The 19,167-nt window shown below is 40.8% G+C and overlaps 1 protein-coding gene across 7 annotated transcripts in view; it reads right to left on the bottom strand.

Annotated features, from left to right (window-relative positions):
* RAD51B (RAD51 paralog B) overlaps window positions 1-19,167 on the bottom strand; it is a 512,857-nt gene that overhangs the window by 483,413 nt on the left and 10,277 nt on the right. For all 7 annotated transcript variants that reach the window (XM_053673262.1, XM_037125885.2, XM_037125882.2 and 4 more), the window contains exon 5: window positions 3,720-3,856. In XM_053673262.1, the coding sequence (XP_053529237.1) occupies window positions 3,720-3,856 (137 nt within the window). The remainder of the gene's footprint in view (window positions 1-3,719; window positions 3,857-19,167) is intronic.

Here is a 19,167-nt window from a genome sequence, read left to right as displayed (position 1 = left end):
CAAAGTGTACCTACCTATGCCCCCATCTTGGTCCTCTAACTCTTTTTTTAATCTAACTATTTATTTGTTATAAAACCAGATTGTTTATTCTGTCATTTACCACAGTTCAGTTTTTGCTGATTGCATCCCTCTGGTGTAATTTAACATGTACCTCTCTTCTCTGTATACGTTGTAAGCTGGTAGTTGGCTCGGAAAGCTTGATTATATTCAGATTTAATTGTTTTTCCATCAGGAGGTACCACAAGGACCGGTTGTCTTTTCATGATGCTAGCAGGCTCCTATGTTTATGAACTGTTTTTACCCACAATACTTCTGACACCAAATGTGTGGGTTTTCCACCCTACACAGTTCTCCAGTTCCCTGTGGATACCAACTGGGTGTCCTACAAGCCAATTCAATTCTGACACTAACTACTGGTAGTTAGCTCAGACCCCACAGACTAACGGCTCATTCCTACAAGATGGCCCTGATGTCTGACACCAACTGCAAGTCTTGGCCCTCTTGTGCTACTCACTGACAAGCTAAAAATTGGGTGTTCCCACAATCTTCTCCTCAAGTTCAATAATTGGTTAGAATGTCCCACAGAACCCAGGAAAACACTTTACTTACTATTACCAGTTTATTATGAAAGATACAACTCAGGATCAGCCAAATGGAAAAAGGTATTGAACCCAGCATCTTGGGTCCAGTTACTTATCATATGATTTATTCTCTAGGTCACAACAACAGAGATGCTAGGTTGTCCAGCATCACCATCCTCTGGACACTGCATAGGCTGCCTCCCAGGGACACCAGACTGATCTAGACTTTGCAAAATCCTTCTTCCCCGAGTGAAGACTCCCCTTTCCTTTTGCTCCTTTCTTCCTTTGGCAGACAGGCAGAGCCTCTGGGCCTGGGGACAGGCAGGACTATGCCCCTCGGTAACAAGAAGGAATTACAGAAAACGAGACCTTCATCAGTTTACCCCTGTAAGAGTATAAGGCCCGAGGTCTTCAGGGGGAGATGTTACCATATATAGTTAGCTAGATATTCATAAAAGAAGGAAGCAAAGAGAATCAGACATTGTTGAGCATAATCGACCAGGGAGCATAAGCCTGCTTGCTTAGCCAGGAAGCTACAGTTTCACATGCTCCAGTGGATCTCAGCATTGCCCCACCCAGGATTAACACCCCTGTTCCCCTGTCTGGTACCAGATTGTGGACGGGGCGGGGCGGGAGTGGGGAGAGGGAGAGGTAAGCATATGCACGGTAGAAATTAAATGGTGTAGGGGCAGATGCTTGACCATAGAGGCCTATCAGTCTAACCTGGGAAAGAAATCAACTGGCCAGGGAGTGGACCCATTAGAAGCCTGCAAGAGTTTGGGAAGTTGGTTACTTTGAAAAAGTACCTCGTCCATCCCAAGCCTGAGATAATACAACCCAGCTTAGCCAAGAAGCTCTCTCTCTCCCCCAGGAACATGAGCTGGCCCCATCCATTCAAGCGATCTCTCCATAGTAACCGTGTAGGTCTAGCAGCCACGTGGTTGGCAGCCACTTGGACTCCAAACGCAAGCTCCAGACTGGAGCCTGGGTACAGCAGCACAGCCAGGAATAGTGCTAAGCTACGTGGACAGGGACTGATACTCCTAATGCCAGAAAAAAGGAACAGAAACTATGGACACCGGGCTTCGTTTTGGCCTTGCTGAAGATACAGTTGGACTTTTTCCACGACACGACAAACAGAGATGGGACACAGGGGCAAACTTCTATTTCCACCTGAGTAAATCTTGCCATGCTGCAGCCCCCCCATATGTGGTTCTCCTGGAATGCTTTCCTCGCAACACCACAAGGACCCCACTTCCACTGGCAGTAACATTCTCTCCAAAGAGGACATACAGGTGGCCAATAGACGTATGTGATGCTCAATGTCACTAATCATCAGAGAAATGCAAATTAAAACCACAGTGAGATATCACCTCACACCTGTCAGAATGGCCATCACAAACAAACAAGTGCTGGTGAGGATGTGGAGAAAAGGGAACCCTAGTGCACTGTTGGTGGGGTTGTAAATTGGTGCAGCCACTGTAGAAAACAGTGGGTTTCTCAAAAAATTTTTAAAGAGAACTGCCTTATGACCCAGAAATTCCACTTCTGGGTATACATCTGAAGAAACCCAAAACACTAATTCAAAAGACCCATGCATTCCCATGCTCAGGGCAGCACTGTTTACAATTACCAAGATTTGGAACCAACCCAAGTGCCCATCAACAGACAAGTGGATAAAAAAGTTGTGGTCCGTATGTACAATGGAATAATACTCAAGTATAAAAAATGAAATCTTACCATTTGTGACAGCATGGAAGGACCTAGGAAGTAGTGTGCTGAGTAAAATAAGTCAGAGAGCAACAAATAAAGACTTCACTTGTATGTGGAACTGAAAGAACAAAATAAATGGAACAGAAACAGACTCATCACAGAACAGACTGACGGCTGCCGACGAGGAGAGGGGTCAGGGGCTGGGTAAAAAAAGTGAAGGGATTAAGAATACAAATTGGTAGTTATTAAATAGTTATAAGGATGTAAAGAACAGCAAATGAAATACAGTCAATAATAATGTAATAATTATGTATCATGCCAGAGGGGTACCTGAAGTACAAGGGGATCACTTTGTAAAGTATATGACTGTCTAATCACAGTGTTGTGTATCTGAAACTAATATAAAATAATACTGAGTGTCAAATGTAATTAAAAAAGAAAAAGTGATATCAGAATTTCACTATCTGACAGTAACACCCATCCATTCATTTATCAACACTCTGAGGTTTTTATGTGTCAGTCACTGGATTTGGCTTTGAAGATACAAACACATACCACAAACTCAAATTGCTGACAAACCAGTAGCATATACTTAGCAAGAATGGATAGCCAAGAGATGTAGAACGAAGCAAATAAACTCTACAGAGAATAATCGATGTGGAACTTGTCTGGTCAGGGAATACGCTTTAAGTAGTATTCATTGAGAGAAATAAGGGAGAGATCTGATTCATAATGACATAGTGAGAGAAAGACTCAAAGGCCTATACCTATACCATAACCTGACTAAGAGAACAGGATAGAGTCAGAGTCTAAACACACAAGCACTCCTGCTTATGAATATCAATCAGAGCAGAGAAGGATGAGGACCAAACTTATTTTCAGGTATACGGAAATACACAAATGCCAAAATGCCTCTCTTATACAATGTTAAAGGTCCTTTTCAAACTAAAGAAATCTTTTCTTTCCAAGCAAAGATACACTTACTATCAGTGTGTTTCTTACAATGAATACCATACTATTTCAAAGATTAAAGTGAAATACTTCTCAATCAATAAAATGTTCAGAAATTTATAATGTTTCTATTAACATTTTATATCCAACTAGAAATTAGTTACAAAGTAGCTTACTTCCTCTCTTTATTAGTTTTCCCTCTTTCCCATTTTCCACTTACATTTCTCTCTCTTACCTGAACTTTCTTCCTGACTTCCTCCAAAACACATTGTATCCAGGAACCCCACTTAAACCAATAAACAGACAAGATAAAAAGAAACTGCTTCCTCTGTCAATTTTAAAAGGAAAATTCCTTTAAAACAATAGCATTCTGTGTCCTCAAAAAAGAGTAAATGTTAACCTGTTTGAAAATGTTACATACTATCTATGTTACAACACTAAACTGTTATAATGGAAAATAGTAACACCTCCTACCTTTCAGCACTAAACGCTGATTCTGTGTCGATGTACACAACGGCTCCGTCTAATCCCCCCATGCTGGTGGGCAAGGTGGCCAAGACACTCATCATTATACAAAACTGAGTTTTTCCACAACCTGGTGGACCTGTAATCTAAAATAAAAAATAACAAGTTATTTGTACAAGCATTACAAGCTAGTCAAAGCAAAATCCTTTAAAAACTTGCCACACACACAGTCCAACTAAACTGGATTCCTAGATCTCATTGTATATAATGAATTCACTTTTCTCCTACTCATGCAGATAGGTACTAGTTATGGGCTATCCTTGGGAAAAATAAGAAAACAGTCACTCAAATCATCCTGTGTGTTCTATAGTTCAGGTGATAATTTTTGGTTAAGAAAGGTTGGAGGATTCATTTATATACTCACGACTTTTCTGTTCCTCAGTAACGCATTTATGAAAGGATCTTGAAAATATTTAAGAGGTTGCCCTGGCTGATGTGGCTCAGTGGACTGAGTGCTGGCCTACAAACCAACAAAGGGTCACCAGTTCAATTCCCAGTCAGGGCACATGCCTGGGTTGCAGGCCTGGTCCCTAGTAGGGGTGCACAAGATGCAACCACACATTGATGTTTCTCTTGTCTCTTTCTCCCTCACTTTCCCTCCCAAAATAAATAAATAAATAAATCTTTAAAAAATATATTTAAGAGACTCTAATAATTGGTTTAACATATGCTAAGAATTGGCCTTTTAGAACAATTTAGTACCAGTACCCTTAAAAGCTACTTTGACCTTTACTCTTAGGCGTACAGTATTTAGGGGTAAAGGTACTAATGTATACAATTTACTACCAAATAGTTCAGCAAAAAAGGTGTGTGTATGTGGGTATATGTATATATATAGAAAGATAAAACAAATATAACAAAATTCAACAATTGTTGAATCTAAATGACTCATACTTTAAAATGTTTGTTTTGAAATTAGTTGGTAGAGAGGTATTTCAAGATTATAAAATTTAAAATCAAGAGGGTATAGGTGGAACTTGGACTAAAATTTGGCATGCCTCAGCTTTTCAGGGCAGAAGGTCATATGCAATTTCCTTTGCCTTCCTTTGGCTGCCTACATGTAAAAATTTTTAAAAAAAGAGGGTATAGGTGGAAAAACGGAATATTAATCACATGCTTATTCCAGTCCACTTAAAGTAGTTTACAAATACTACTTTTAAAATGTTACAAATGTTCCCTTTAAACATGTCATGTTGGCTGGCATCCAAAAGATAAGAACCAAAACACTACCCCTCTTGTGAAAATAACACGAATAAACAATGTTTCACAACAGGGAGAGGAAAAAGAGGAAGAAAGGAGAGAAGAAAATCTCAGGCAGAGATGCAAAAAATCAGGCTAAGACTGAGACACAGCACAGATAGGAAGAAACTGGCTCAGACAAATCATGAAATAGGAAGAAGGGATGACCCATCGGTCTCAATCAGTTAGGCCTGCAGTTCTCAAACTTAAACGAGCATTAGAATTACCTAGCCACCTCGTTAAGCAGTATCTCTGGTTCAATAGGTGTGAGGTGTGGCCTGGAAATATACATTTCTACTAAGTTCCTAGGCAATGCTGGTGCTGCTCTACACTTTTTTTTTACTTTTTTTAAATTTAGTTATTTTTTCAAGTACAGTTTTTTATCTATTTCTCCCATCACAGCCCCCCTTCCCCGTGCCCCCCACCTCCCTCCCATCCCCCCCGCCCCAGTCCTCATCCCTGTGTCTTTCATACTTGTTCCTCAAAATCCCTCCCCTTTTTCCCCTGAAATTCCCTTCCCTCTCCCCTCTGGTCACTGCCCACTTGTTCTCTATTTCAGTGTCTTTGTTTTTATTCTGTTTGCTTGTCTGTTTTGTTGTTTAGCTTCCTGTTAAAGGTGAGATCATATGGTATTTGTCTTTCAATGCCTGGCCTATTAATAAAGATTTCATTTATTTATTTACTTGTTTGTTTATTTATTTATTTATTTTTAGAGAGAAGGGAATGGAGGGAGATGGTGAGGGAGAGAAACATCGATGTGAGTGAGAAACATCAATTGGTTGTCTTGCATGCACCCCTATCATGGACCAAACCTGTATCCCTGGCACACGCTCTGACCGGAAATCAAACCAGCAACCTTTCACTCTGTGGGACAACACCCAGCCAGCTAAGCCACGACAGTCAGGGCATGCTCCACACTTCTGACAACCACTGTTTTGGAATTGACCCTAAAGCTAAACTTCATTTATCAAGGCTCCACATTAAAAAACAAAAGCTCATGAGTTTAAAACTACGTGCTGATTTATAATCTCTAAAACAGTGATTTAGACTTTAAGGATAAATAGTTGCTACTACCAGTAACAGTTTGCCAGATCATGAGTGACCAGTGAAAACAGGTCTCCAAACTTTGATTATATACTCTGACAAACCAAATGAACAAAAGTTTAGTATGGTCCTCCAATATATGCACATTTATTATATGCATACGTTTTACTATACATTCTATATAGTATTGCAATATAAAACATACATAGAATAGGGATTAAAAAGAATGAAAGGTTACAAGCATTTAAAAACAGTTGCACATCTTAGTTGTATGGTAGGCAGTTAGACACCAGCAGAGCAAGGGAGACAGACAGGTACGGACGGTCACCAGGTGGAAAGCCCTAAGTGCTAAGCAACCGGAAGAACAAGGACCTTGCTCCCAGGGTGACCTTCCTCCCAAAGCACATCGCTGGTCATGCCGTTTCAACCCCAACATTTCATATCCCTGGCACTGAGGTTTAACTCCTCTCCTGACCTTCCGTATCGCTGATCGTGCAGCTGGGACCCTCCCCTGACCTTTCTTCCCCTGGCCTGTCACTAGTCATGCAGTAGACACCCTTGGAGGAGGAACAGGGGACCGAAGGGTGGCCTCCTGTGACTGCCACGTGGGCCCTGGCACAACCACTCCCTTAAGCGTTACACCTTGGGATGACATCTAGGCCTGTTGTGTTTCAGCTCCAGGCACAGAAAAGCAGCAAAACCAGACAAGTGACTGCCTGGCTGACATCAGGACCAGATGCACTAATGACCCCCTCACCTAGCACCAACCAATCAGTGGAAACCATGACCCTGAGGGGCCCGCCTGGAAAACTGATGAATATTCCACTGAGATCCTCCTGGGGACCTCCCGAGAAACCCCACCTTTGGGGAGCAAATGAAAGCCCTCAAGACGAAGAACCCAGTGAGACTCTCTGTGGAGCACGCCCCTGCCTTTCCCCACCCGCTTCCCTAGACATGTGTTCCCTGCCTCTCTCTTTTCCGAAGCTCTAAGCGCCCTTCATTGCCTCTGTAACTTGTTTCCTGAGCCCTTTTCTTCTACAACTCAGTTGTTCTACCTCTGTGACTTTCTAAATAAACTTTCTCTTATAAGCTGAGTCTTGGCTCCGAATTCTTTCTTAGCCGGAACTCAAGTACTGAGGTTGCTAAACCCAGGTCTGATCTGACTCCACCAGTCTAATTAATACCAGATGCCATTTTGCCACCAACAGCTGTACAGGTCTTTCCACTCTCATAAAGATTATTAATACTGATAGTGGAGCAATGGTAATTTTTTAAATAAATGAAATTACATTATTTTTTAAATACTGACTTAAGTATTTTATAATTAGGTGATGGAAATATCAGGTCCTAAATTCTGCTTATTTCAGCACTTAATTGCAATGGCTGTATAGTAGAGCAAGGGAGAACTGCAAAATGTGAGGACTGAAACTAAAGTAATGCATCATTTTTGTACTTACTAGATCACTGTTTTCATTTTTCAGTAACTCCCATCAGTTCGTTTTTGTTGAATTTTATCTAATAAATTTCTATCTTCCCTCCTGTCAGTTGTTCTTGCAAAGTAACCAAAAGATATTGCATTTTTATATTCTTAACAATTGATTTAACAATTAACTGAAATTACTTGGAAGGTTTTCAACAGTATAGAAAATATTCTTACATGTTTTTCACAGGGTGCAGATACCAAAGTTGTCATTAGACACATGTATCTCTTACAACAAAAATCACATTATCAAAGAAACATTTCCAAGCAGTGAGATAAAAACTCTCTGTATCTGAATCTCCATCTTAAAAAGGCAGTTACTCTCACTCATTGTTAAAATGCCATCTTTCCTTTCTGGTTGGCTGCTGGGTTGGTTGGTTTTAAACTGCTGCAAAGCCTGTTGCAGAGCCACTTGTCATAAAGATCAGCAAATTTGACAAATACTGTCTTTGCATTTTAAAAATATGCTTCACCATCTTTAAATTCAACAATGTTTTTACAATATTTGCTGTGAGATAACCAAAGAAGCTCCTGTAATTCAACTGAACTTCAAGGTCACTCCCCACCTCACCAGAGCACTATAAAAACTCTACGCCTTATGTAAAGAGGTTGGCTTTTCAAGATGGAGCAGACACACTTCATTTCCTCACACAACCACAAGAAGGACAACCACCAATTTAAAAACAAAAACAACCAGAACTGCCAGAAAAATCGAAAGTCTGACAACCAAGGAGTTAAAAGAAGAAACATTCATCCTGACTGGTAGGAGGGACGGAGAGGGGAAGCCAGGGGGGAAAGGATGTGTGGCAAGATGGTGGCTGGTGGACTGGGTGGTCCCACATTCGTGTGCGGATAAACCAGAAGGAACAACTGGGGAGTGAGACAGATCATGCCACCCAGGGTTCCAGCATGGGAAAAGAAATCTTCAAAAATCTCTGGTTGTAAAAACCTGTAGGGACTGTGGTGGTGAGAGAAACTCCCAGCCTCACAGGAGAGTCCATTGAAGGGGCCCATGAGGTCCCAGAATGTACACAAGCCCACACACTCAGGAATCAGCAGCAGAGCAGAACCTGGAAGGATGCAATTTGCTTGTGGGTAGCAGGGGAAGTGACTGAAGGAGGGGTGAAAGCTAAGCAAATGGCATTGTTCCCTCTCTCACCCATCCCCCAAATACAGCACCACGATGCAGCCATATGGGTTGCCCTGCCCTGGCAAATACCTAAGGCTCCACACCTTACAATATAACAGGTACACTCAAAGAAAAACTGCCCAAATAAAAGAACACATCAGAATTTCAGAAAAAGAACTAACTGACAAAGAGACAGCCAACCTGTAAGATGCAGAGTTCAAAACATTAGTAATCAGGATGCTCAGAGAAATGGTTGATTTCAGATGCAAGATGAAGGAAGAAGTGAAGTCTATACAAAGTGAAATAAAAAAATACACAGGGAACCAATAGTGAAGGGAAGGAAACTGGGACTCAAATAAATAATTTGAGCAGAAGGAAGAAATAAACATTCAACCAGAACAGAATGAAGAAACAGGAATTCCAAAAAAATTAGGAGAGGCTGAGGAACCCCTGGGACAACTTTATATGTTCCAACATCTGAAGCACAGGGGTACCAGAACAAGAAAAGGAAGAGCAAGAATTTAAAAACTTATTTGAACAAGTAACGAAGGAGAACTTCTTCAATCTGGCGAAGGAAACAGACTTCAAGGAAGTCCAGGAAGCTCAGAGTATCCCAAAGAAGTCAGATCCCAGGAGGAACACACCAGGACACATCTTAATTGCATTACTCAAGAATAAAGGTAAGGAGAGTATTTTAAAAGCAGAAAGAGAAAAGGAGAGAGTCACCTACAAAGGAGTTCCCATAAGACTATCAGCTGATTTCTTAAACCTTGCAGGCAAGAAGTTTCTGGAAAGAATTATTCAAAGTCATAAAAAGCAAGGACCTACGTCCAAGATTACTCTATCCAGCATAACTATCTTTTAGAATGGAAGGGCAGATAAAGTGCTTCCCGGACAAGGGAAAATTAAAGGAGTTCATCATCACAAAGCCTTTATTATATGAAATTTAGTTAAAGGGATTTATTTAAGAAAAAGAAGATCAGCCCTGGCTGGTGTAGCAATAAAAACGAACTAAGCAAACAACTAGAAGAGGAACAGAACCACAGAAATGGAGATCACATGGAGGGTTATTAGTGGGGAGTGGGCAGGAAGGGAATGGGGGAAAAGGTACAAGGAATCAATGAATAAGCATATTGGTAGGCACAAAATAGACAGGGGAAGTTAAGAATAGCATAGGAAATGGAGAAGTCAAAGAACTTCTATGTACAACCAATGGACATGAACTAAGGGGGGGTGGGAAATGCTGGAGGGAATGGGTATACGGGCAGAGAGGGTTAAAGAAGAGAGAAAAATGGGTCAACTGTAATAGCATAATCAATAAAATATGACTTTCAAAAGTCACATTTTTAAAACTCTACACTTTACCATTCAGCTTTTTATAAAATTAACAACATTGGTATCATTTTTAAGCACTCATCATACATCTGACATCTAGATAAAAGTTAAATTGTATTATTTTTTCAGGTTTACATAGTAGGTTAAAACATTTCAACATTAATAATTTTTAGCTTCAGATAGTTTAGCTCTGAATTCTAGCAGCCAAACCACAAAATTTCAAGTTGTGTTCAGTTCCCAGGTTCAGCTCCAACGTGGTTAGAAAGAGAGAATATGCCAAACCAGAATATTCAAAGTTATTTGTGTCTTGGAAACACAGAATGAATACAACATTTACACACAGAAGATACCAGTAAAATGATTGGCTTCAGAGAGTTAGAACCCGAGTTTCAACCCTGCCTGAAAAACGCAAAAGAACTGAAAGAAAATAACCAGTGCAGATCACTCGAATGTCGACAGGGAAGCCAATGCAGGGTATTAATAATTGGTTTAATAATTGGTTTAAAGAGGAAAGAGAATTACTCCTACGAAAAGAAAGTCTACTTGTGCTAAAGTAAAAATGAAGCCTAGTCATTTTCATCTTAAATGAGACTAAATGGTTGCGATGAATGAGAAACCCTGACCGGTTAGGACCTAATATCTACCAGGTTAATTCTCCCCACACTCAAGGTGGGAAGGACACGATGGGGCAACCTTCCCACCCAATACTTTGCAGAAGACGATTTATGGACTGCCTGGTTCTCATCTGAGAAAAAAGTGTGTGGAAACTTCGTGTCTTTCTTCTTTAATGACAACCCCCAAACCTCCAGCCCCTGCCCAGCCTCTATTTGTCTCCATTTGCTCCACAATTGTGTAGAAGAATAATTAGGTCTTCAGACCTACAGAATTCATTTGAAAAGCAAGTAACTTTCTAAATCCTAAAATAAATGAACCCCCCAAAAGCCAACAATCTCAGAAAAGCCAGAGAGCACTTTGCCTTGATCTTAAATTACTTTACATTAACATGTAGAAAATTCTGTATCTTGGATTCACTGCACCAGTCCCTGTCATATTGACCACTACTGTTTCTGAAGTAAATACAAAGGGAGGGAAATAAAAAGAAGGGGAACAACTAAAAAAAAAGCAGGAGGACATGGAAATGACAAATGTCCCAAGTTTCACAGTTAAAATAAAAAAATTAAACAGTATCAAGGGATATAATCGTTCATTTAACAATCAAGCAACATATAACATATGAAAGACTCTACAGAACCTTTATGGAGAAAGAAAGATGTTAAATCAGTTGGTGAATAAAAAGTCGGAACTATAGTCCAGTCAACCACATATGCTAAAGTGCATCAGGACCCAATTACCCTGCCTGTCAAAACACTGGGGGGCAGACTCCAGTCGAGGAGCACCAGCGGGAAAACTCCCTAGTTGCCCGACTGCTGCCGCTGCACGTGGAGTTGTTGCCCCCGGAAGGAGACGAGACCCCCTTGACCGGCCTACAGACCTGTGAGCAAGAAAAACGCATTTTGCTGCTGTTGTAAGCAGTGTCGGCAACCAAAATTAACTAGTGAAACAGTATGTCCTACACCTCACTGTTTACACACTTCTATTACACACCTGGCCTGTGCAAGCATTTGAGTTTACCACCCTGTGAGCCCATGGGCCACGGCAAAGTCTGTCCATGGAAAGAAACGGAACTGCAACATGCAGCTGTTCTGAGGGAAGGTTAGGATGCCAAGATAGGGTCTGTTATCTTGCCTCTACCTATTTGGGACAGGATAGTCACTTCCAAAGCAGAACTGCCTCACTCAAGGAGGACCGCAGGCCTCCTGCAATCATGAACATGAACAAAGCATAGAAATACAGTGTAGAATGTGCTATATTGTTTCTTATTGGGTTAGCCAAAGTGTCCATTTAGTTTTTTCCATAAAAGACATCTTTTTCATTTTCACCAATAACTTCATTGATTTGGCTAGTTTGAGCATGTCGGCTATCTTGTGTGTGGTATAACACTGAGTCTTCTCAATGTCTCAATTTGATTGCTATCAACTTCAACTGGTCTACCCAACCATGTACAGCAAGAAAAAAGTTCACAAACCCCTTTTGACACATTTGGTCAGTCACAGCACCTTCTCTATACACTGCACACATCTTTTTTAACTTTTTGTATTTCAATTGCATCTTTACCATTCTTGAAATAATAGTGTAATATGCCAGAAATGTTGCTTATTTTCTTCCATCCTCAATATTAAAATGGCTATACAAAAATTCACCAAGTTTGATTTTTTTTAAAGTAGCTGTTGTTTTTTTTTTAATTTTAATTTATTTATCTTTAGAGGGGAAGGAGAGAGGGAGAGAAACATCAATGTATGGTTGCCTCTAGTGCATCCCCTGCAGGGAACTGGCCTGCAGGGAACCTGCCGGCAACCCAGGCATGTGCCCTGACTGGGAATGGAACCGCGATCCTCTGGTTCACAGGCCCGTGCTCAATCCACTGAGCTACACCAGCAGGGCAAGTTTGATTTTTTTAAATGCACGTTGATATGACAGCTGTCAGAATACAATCTAACAAAATTGTTTCAAATAAAAGTTAAAGACAACTAAGCCCTACTAGAGCCATCTTAAAGAAAAAAATTAAAAAACTGTTTAGCCAACTCAATAATACTTAGAGCAAGGACCTGGGTATAATCATCACTCTTAAATGTCACAAAGGTTTGACCGTGCTTCCCAGGTTTTCTCTTCTAGGGATACTCTTAAACTAAGACATGCCAATATTAAATCTCTTTTTGTTAACTTGAATTTGGGCCAGTTCTCTAGTCCTGTAATCTCTGGATTACAATATGAAAATACCTTTTTTGATGATCCCTTCAAATAGAATCATAATTTTAACTAACCACATTAGCATCTTTGTCATACGTCCCCAGCAGGGGTGATACTAACCACAAGAATAAAATGTGGTTGATTGGGGAGTGGGATAGTTTTACTGTTTTTATGTAGAAAGCACAGATATATATACTGTACATAAACTTATATACAGTCTATGTGTGGTATTCAAAGCTCATGGTGGGGTGATTAAGGAAAAAAAGTCTGTGAAGCCCTTTAGGAGGCGATAATGAAAAAAGGATTGAGAAACACTGATCTGATCTATATTGTTCTCATATGGCAGGGCTACCAGCATGTGGTTCGATCTTCATATAATGCAAATTTTTAAAGTTTAAGCTTCAAACATATCTTTGCTACCAATATTCAGTTAGAACAGATGCCAAATCATCTGCTTCTACACCCCACGAGTGAGGAATGGGATCTTCTCGGGGAGGGGACAGCGCCCTGCTGTTCGCTTCCATCAGTGACTCGGCAGAGCTGGTCTCTCTTTGATTTCCCCTCTGCCACTTGGGCTTTGGGCACAAGCAGTGCTTCTCTAGCTCCACTTTTAATCTTGGTGCTGGAACTGACCAGTCACAGATTCAGTGAAGTTCATATAAATCAAAACTGATGATAAATAAATTAGGGAGCTTTGAAGTGGAGTCAGGAAAGAGCAGCTATACAAATGACAACAGAGTGTTTCCAGATTTATTCTTCTGCCCTCAGTCATCTCTTAGTCCAAGTTTACTCAGCTGGTTGCCTTATTCCTCACCGCCACCAGAGCTAAATTCTACCTGATGTCTGGGTTCTAGGTTTAACCTCTTAACCAGAAAGAAACAAAGATGGTGCAATGCAATTAATTAGCCAACTCCAGTGATATCTGTATTAGTTCTCTATTGCTATGTAACAAACTACCATAATCTGAACAACTTAAAACAGCACCCGTTTTTATCTCATGATTCTGCAGGTCAGCGGTCATGCTGGACTTGGAGTGTCCGCTGAGCTACTTCCTATCTGGAGGCTGGGGGTGGGGGAGCATCAGCGTCCGGCCTCACTCAGGCTGCTGGGAAGGTCCATTTCCCCGAAGCTGTGGGGCTGAGCTCCCTATTTCCTTCTGGCGGTCATCCAAAGGCTGCTCATTGCCCCCAGAGGCCCCTCCATTCCTTCTCACATGGCCCCTTCCATGTTCTGAATCCTCATGTTTTGAATCTTTCTGGCATTCTCTTCGTCTTTAGCGAGAGAAAGCTCACTGCTTTTAAGGGCTCATGAGCTTAGACTGGGATAATCTCCCTACCTTACAGTTGATTGTGCCATAGAACATACCATAATCGTGGGAACGATAGCTAATCATATTCACAGGTTCCAGGGATTATAGCAGAACATCTTTCGAAGGACATTTTAAAAATCCTACCTTCCAAAAAGTCTCAAGGAATAGAGAGGCAATAAATTAAAGTTTTTTAAAAACCATACACACACATGCACATACATGCATGCTTACATACACGTATAAAACACACACATTTATAGTGATAGCCAGCCTCTAAGCAGGACCCCGCGATCTTCACTTTGGTATCCATGCCCCCCACCCTGCATCAGGTATGTCTGTGTAACAGAACACAACAGAAGTAAGTGATGGCACCTAACTTCAAGGCTAAGCCATAAAAGACACGCCATTTCTACTTTGTTCTCTTACATCACTTACTCTAGGGAACGCCAGCTGCTGTGTCATGAAGATACTCAGGCAGACGTGTGGTGAGGTCCCTGTGGCCAGTAACTGCTGCCAGTCAGGACCAGCCACGTCAGTCAGCCATCTCAAAGCACCACCTCTGGCTCCGGTCAAGTCACCAGGTAACTGCGCTTCAGCCGGTGTCATAACCAGAAACACCCAGCTAAGCCGCTCCTGAGTTCCTGACTCATAGAACTGTGAGATAAATATTCACTGTTGTTTTTAGGCACTAAGCTTTGAAATGATTTGTTAAATGGCAACATATTAAAAAAATAATATATAAATATGTAGATATATAGACATCAGAGATATACAACTTTAAAAACATATAAGAAAAACTTCTAAAGTAAAAGAATCACTGGTATTCATTGATTAAAAAATCAATTAAGTAAGCCCTGGCTGGTGTAGCTCAGTGGATTGAGCACGGGCCTGCAAAAGGAGGGAGCCGCAGGAGAGGGAGAAGCACTAATATTTCTCCCTCTCCTTCTTCCTAGTTATATTTTTTTGTGAAAAATCATATTCCTTAAATGTAATATTGAATATTTTGATAATTTGAAGAAACAAATGGCATACAAATGAAAGTAACACTGTAAATAAGTACTCTGGAAAAGCAATAATATTAAAAGTTCCTGAAGTTTAGATTATTCCAAGATGAAAAGGTAAAGTGTTAGAGAGGCAGCAGGAACTGAAGTATTAATAGTAAAAAAAAGCCTATAGAAGTGCTACAAAAGAGCCCAGCTGGTGTGGCTCAGTGGAGTGAGTGCCAGCCTGTGAACCAAAGCGTTGCTGGTTCAATTCCCAGTCAGGGCACATGCCTGGCTTGTGAGAGGCAGCTGACTCTCTTCCTCCCTACGTTTTCCTTCTTCTCTTTCTCCCTCCCTTCCGCTCTCTCTAAAAATAAGTAAAATTTTTAAAAAATAATAGAACTATAAGTAAACCTAACTCGACAATATAAGGCACTATTTTAACTGCCTGACCTGATAGATTGAACGCCACCAAAATTTTAAAGTTCAAAAGCTACCATTAAAAAAATGAAGAGACAAGCCCCAGATTGAAAGAAAATAATTATAAGTCATATAGCTGAGAAAGAACTTTATATATCCAGAATATATATATAAAGCTTTTACAACTCAAAAACAACAAAACAACCAATTAAAAATAGGCAAAAGATTTGAATAGATACTTCAGTACACAAAATATACAAATGGCCAATAAGTACATGAACAGATGTTCAATACCGTTAGTCATTAGGAAAATGCAAATTAAAACCTCAGTGAAATACAGCTACGCAGCCCCTGGAATAGCTGAAATCAAAACGGTTACACCAAAACCCTGGCTGGGCAGCTCAGCTGGTTGGAGCATCGTCCCATACACCAAAAGGATGTGGGTTTGACTCCCAGTTGGGGAGTGTTCTAGAGGCACCTCATCGATGTTTCTCTCCCTCTCTCTAAAAAAAGAAAATCAATAAATACATCCTCAGGTGAGGACTAAAAAATAAAGATGATGCTAAGTCCTGGGGAAGGTGTGGAGAAACAAACCACCGTGCACTGCTGGTGAGAATGTAGAGTTACAGCCAGTTTAGGGAGCAGTCTGGCACCTCCTTAAATATTAAACACATAATCATCTTGTGATCTTGCCATTCTATTCCTAGGGATCTACTCAAGAGAAACAAAGCCTATCTTCACACAGATGTGTCTGTGGATGTTCACAGCAGCACCACCCCCGACAGACAAAAACGGGAACAGCCCGGGTGTCCGCCGACTGAGGCGTGGGCACACAAAAGGCGCCACAGCCGCACACAGAACACTACTCAGCACTCACAAGGAGAACGCTGCCTGCGCGTGCAGCGGCGGCGATGAGCCTCAAGTGCAGCGTGCTGTGCGAAGAAACCAAACACAACAGCTGCGATTACATGATTCGATTTGTATGAAATGTTTAGAAAAGGCAGATTTATTAAGACAGAAAGCTGATCAGTGTGGGTGCCCAGGGATAAGGGTGGGCGCAGAGACTAACTACAAGTGGGCACCAGGGAACATGTTAGGATGATGGAAATGTTCTAAAACCGGGTTGGGTGATGATTTAACATAAATTTACTAAATTATATAATTACAATGGTTGAATTTCATAGTGTTTAAATTGAACCTTAATAAAATCATTTTCTAGATAGCCAAACGATTTATGAAAAGATATTTAAGCTCATTAGTAATCAGGAAAATGAAAACTAACATCACAAAAATGGGCAGAAATTAAGAAGTCTGATAATACCAAGGCAAGAAAATATGGAGCAAGAGGATTTCGTGCACATTGCTCATAGGAATGTAAACGGGAACAACCACTCTGGAAAACAATTTGCCCTGATTCTGCAAAGTTACACATGCACGTAACCTATAACCAGCAAATCACTCCAAAGTGGATGCCCTAGGCAGGCCAGAAAGTAGTATTTTAGGCTTTGTAGACCATGAGGTCTGTGTCACAGCTGACTGGACTCTGCCTTGTAGCCACAGACAAAATGTAAATAAATGAGCATAGCTGTGTTACAGTAAAACTTTATTTGTGAAAACAGGCAGTGAGCCAGATTTGACCACTGGGCAGTAAGTACGTTGCCAATCCCTGCCTTAAAGAAATACCCGTCCGTATGATCCGGGAGACACATACAACACTTCCACAGAACTTGTTTACACCAGCAGCAAACTGGAAGCAACCCACATATCATTCACAAGAGAAGGGATAAACGAATTGTAGCCCATTTTCAAAATGGAATATAATACAGCAATGAATTTTACTCTTGTTAACTGCAACAACATGGATAAATCTTAGAAAACAATACTGAGTGGAAGAAGCAGATAGACAAACTATGATATGGTTTAACCACAGATACCTGATTTAACAGAGCTAAAAATAAGCAAAGCTAAATAAAATGCCTTGTCTCTTATGTATATAGTGGAAAAGGAAAACTATAAGCATAAGAAACGACAGGGGGAAAAGGAGAGAAATGGTAGAAATTCAGGGTGGACATTACCTCCCAATAGAAGGCCAAAGATAGGACCCTGGAGGAGTCCACAGCTAGTGTCAGTGATTCGGGTCCTGTTCTGGCCCTTACATTGGGTCATGGGCTCACAGGAGTCTACAACGTACAAACACAGGATATACCTAATTCTGTACACATAAAATAAACACTACGATTTTGTTTTTTAATAAAAAGTAAATAGAATATTCCCTGTAATCAGCTGAAAAATCCTAAGAAGACTGAAGAGGCTACCTGTAGCTGAAACAGAAAGTAGAGAATCTGCCCTAATAAACAGAGATTTATATTCCAATTCGGCCAAGCAGATCATGACAAAACACTTAAATGGCTTGTAACTACTGCTTGGATTCAGAAAGAATTGCTAAAAACTAAGTGAAAAGGTATTGAAAATTATTCTAAAACTTAAAAAATAAGTAGTAGTTATTGACTACTCTGCCTTACATTCAATTTTTTTGTTTGTTTATTAAATAAGTTTGTAACTGTGGGTCACTACTAAAAACTTATTTGAGCAAAGGTCCAACTAAAAGACAAAAAGAGTACATGAACTAGCATTCTGGCACCATCTGGTGGCAGTACTCTGCAGTAGCAGGTTTTTTGTTTGTTTTTTTAGATTACCATATTTTTGGGACCATAAGATGCGCCTAGGTTTTAGAGGAGGAAAATAGGGAAAAAATTTTTGAAGTAAAAACTGTGGTAAAATATTTAATAACATAAGTAACATAATATTTCACCAATGTAAATGTAAATAGAACTCAACAGCAGCATTAACAACCATTATTCCTTCCAAATTCGGGGGCGGGGTTCTTATAGTCTGAAAAATACAGTACTTTATTCATTTGTTTACCAACTATCTAATACTGGGCACAGCTGGCAAATACTGGGCATAGTACACACACATTTTTAAACCTTTCTCAGAAGGAAGGAAATAACAGAAGGTTTAGTATCTAAAACAAGGGCTTAGTTAAATTTTTCACTATCAGTGCAAGAGTCTGCTGTTGTCGGGAGGTTGGCTTAAAACATCTACACCGCTGGCACTCTCAGGCGGAAGCCCCTCAGGAGTGTGTTGGTAAAGATAGTCTATCGATCCACCACATCAGGACCAGTAAGCCCACCAATGCCGTTTTCAAGGAAAAGAACAGTGGTGGTTTTTCAATGTCCTCAAATTTTTTCTTGACTCTTCTTCCCAAGGGCAGAGCCTAACTGCCCTTTCCTTGAACATGGGCTGGACTTGGTGACTCACTACTGGCGAAGACAACTTGGCAGAAGTAGTGATATGTAACTCCCACAGTTAAGTCATCAAAGGTATCGCCACTTCCATCTTCCCCTCTTTCGGGTCACGCATCCGAGTGCAAGTCAGCCATCGTGACATGAGAGGACTCGGGCGGCCTGTGGGGAGCCCGCTGGGGAAGGAACTGCGACCTCCCGCCCGCAGCCAGCACAACCTGCCCGTCACAGGAGCGACCCCCTTGGAAATAACCGCCAGCCCCACCACGCCTCCAGATACTGCATTCCTCGCCAGTATCACCAAGCTAAGCCATTCCTAAAGAAATAAAATCAGTGGGGTTTTTT

This window comes from Artibeus jamaicensis, unplaced genomic scaffold, assembly GCF_021234435.1.
Source record: "Artibeus jamaicensis isolate MK-2021 breed Jamaican fruit bat unplaced genomic scaffold, CSHL_Jam_final contig_851, whole genome shotgun sequence".
Taxonomy (NCBI): Eukaryota; Metazoa; Chordata; class Mammalia; order Chiroptera; family Phyllostomidae; genus Artibeus; species Artibeus jamaicensis.
Note: the sequence above shows the minus strand (reverse complement) of the source record. Positions and strands in the feature narration are given on the sequence as shown.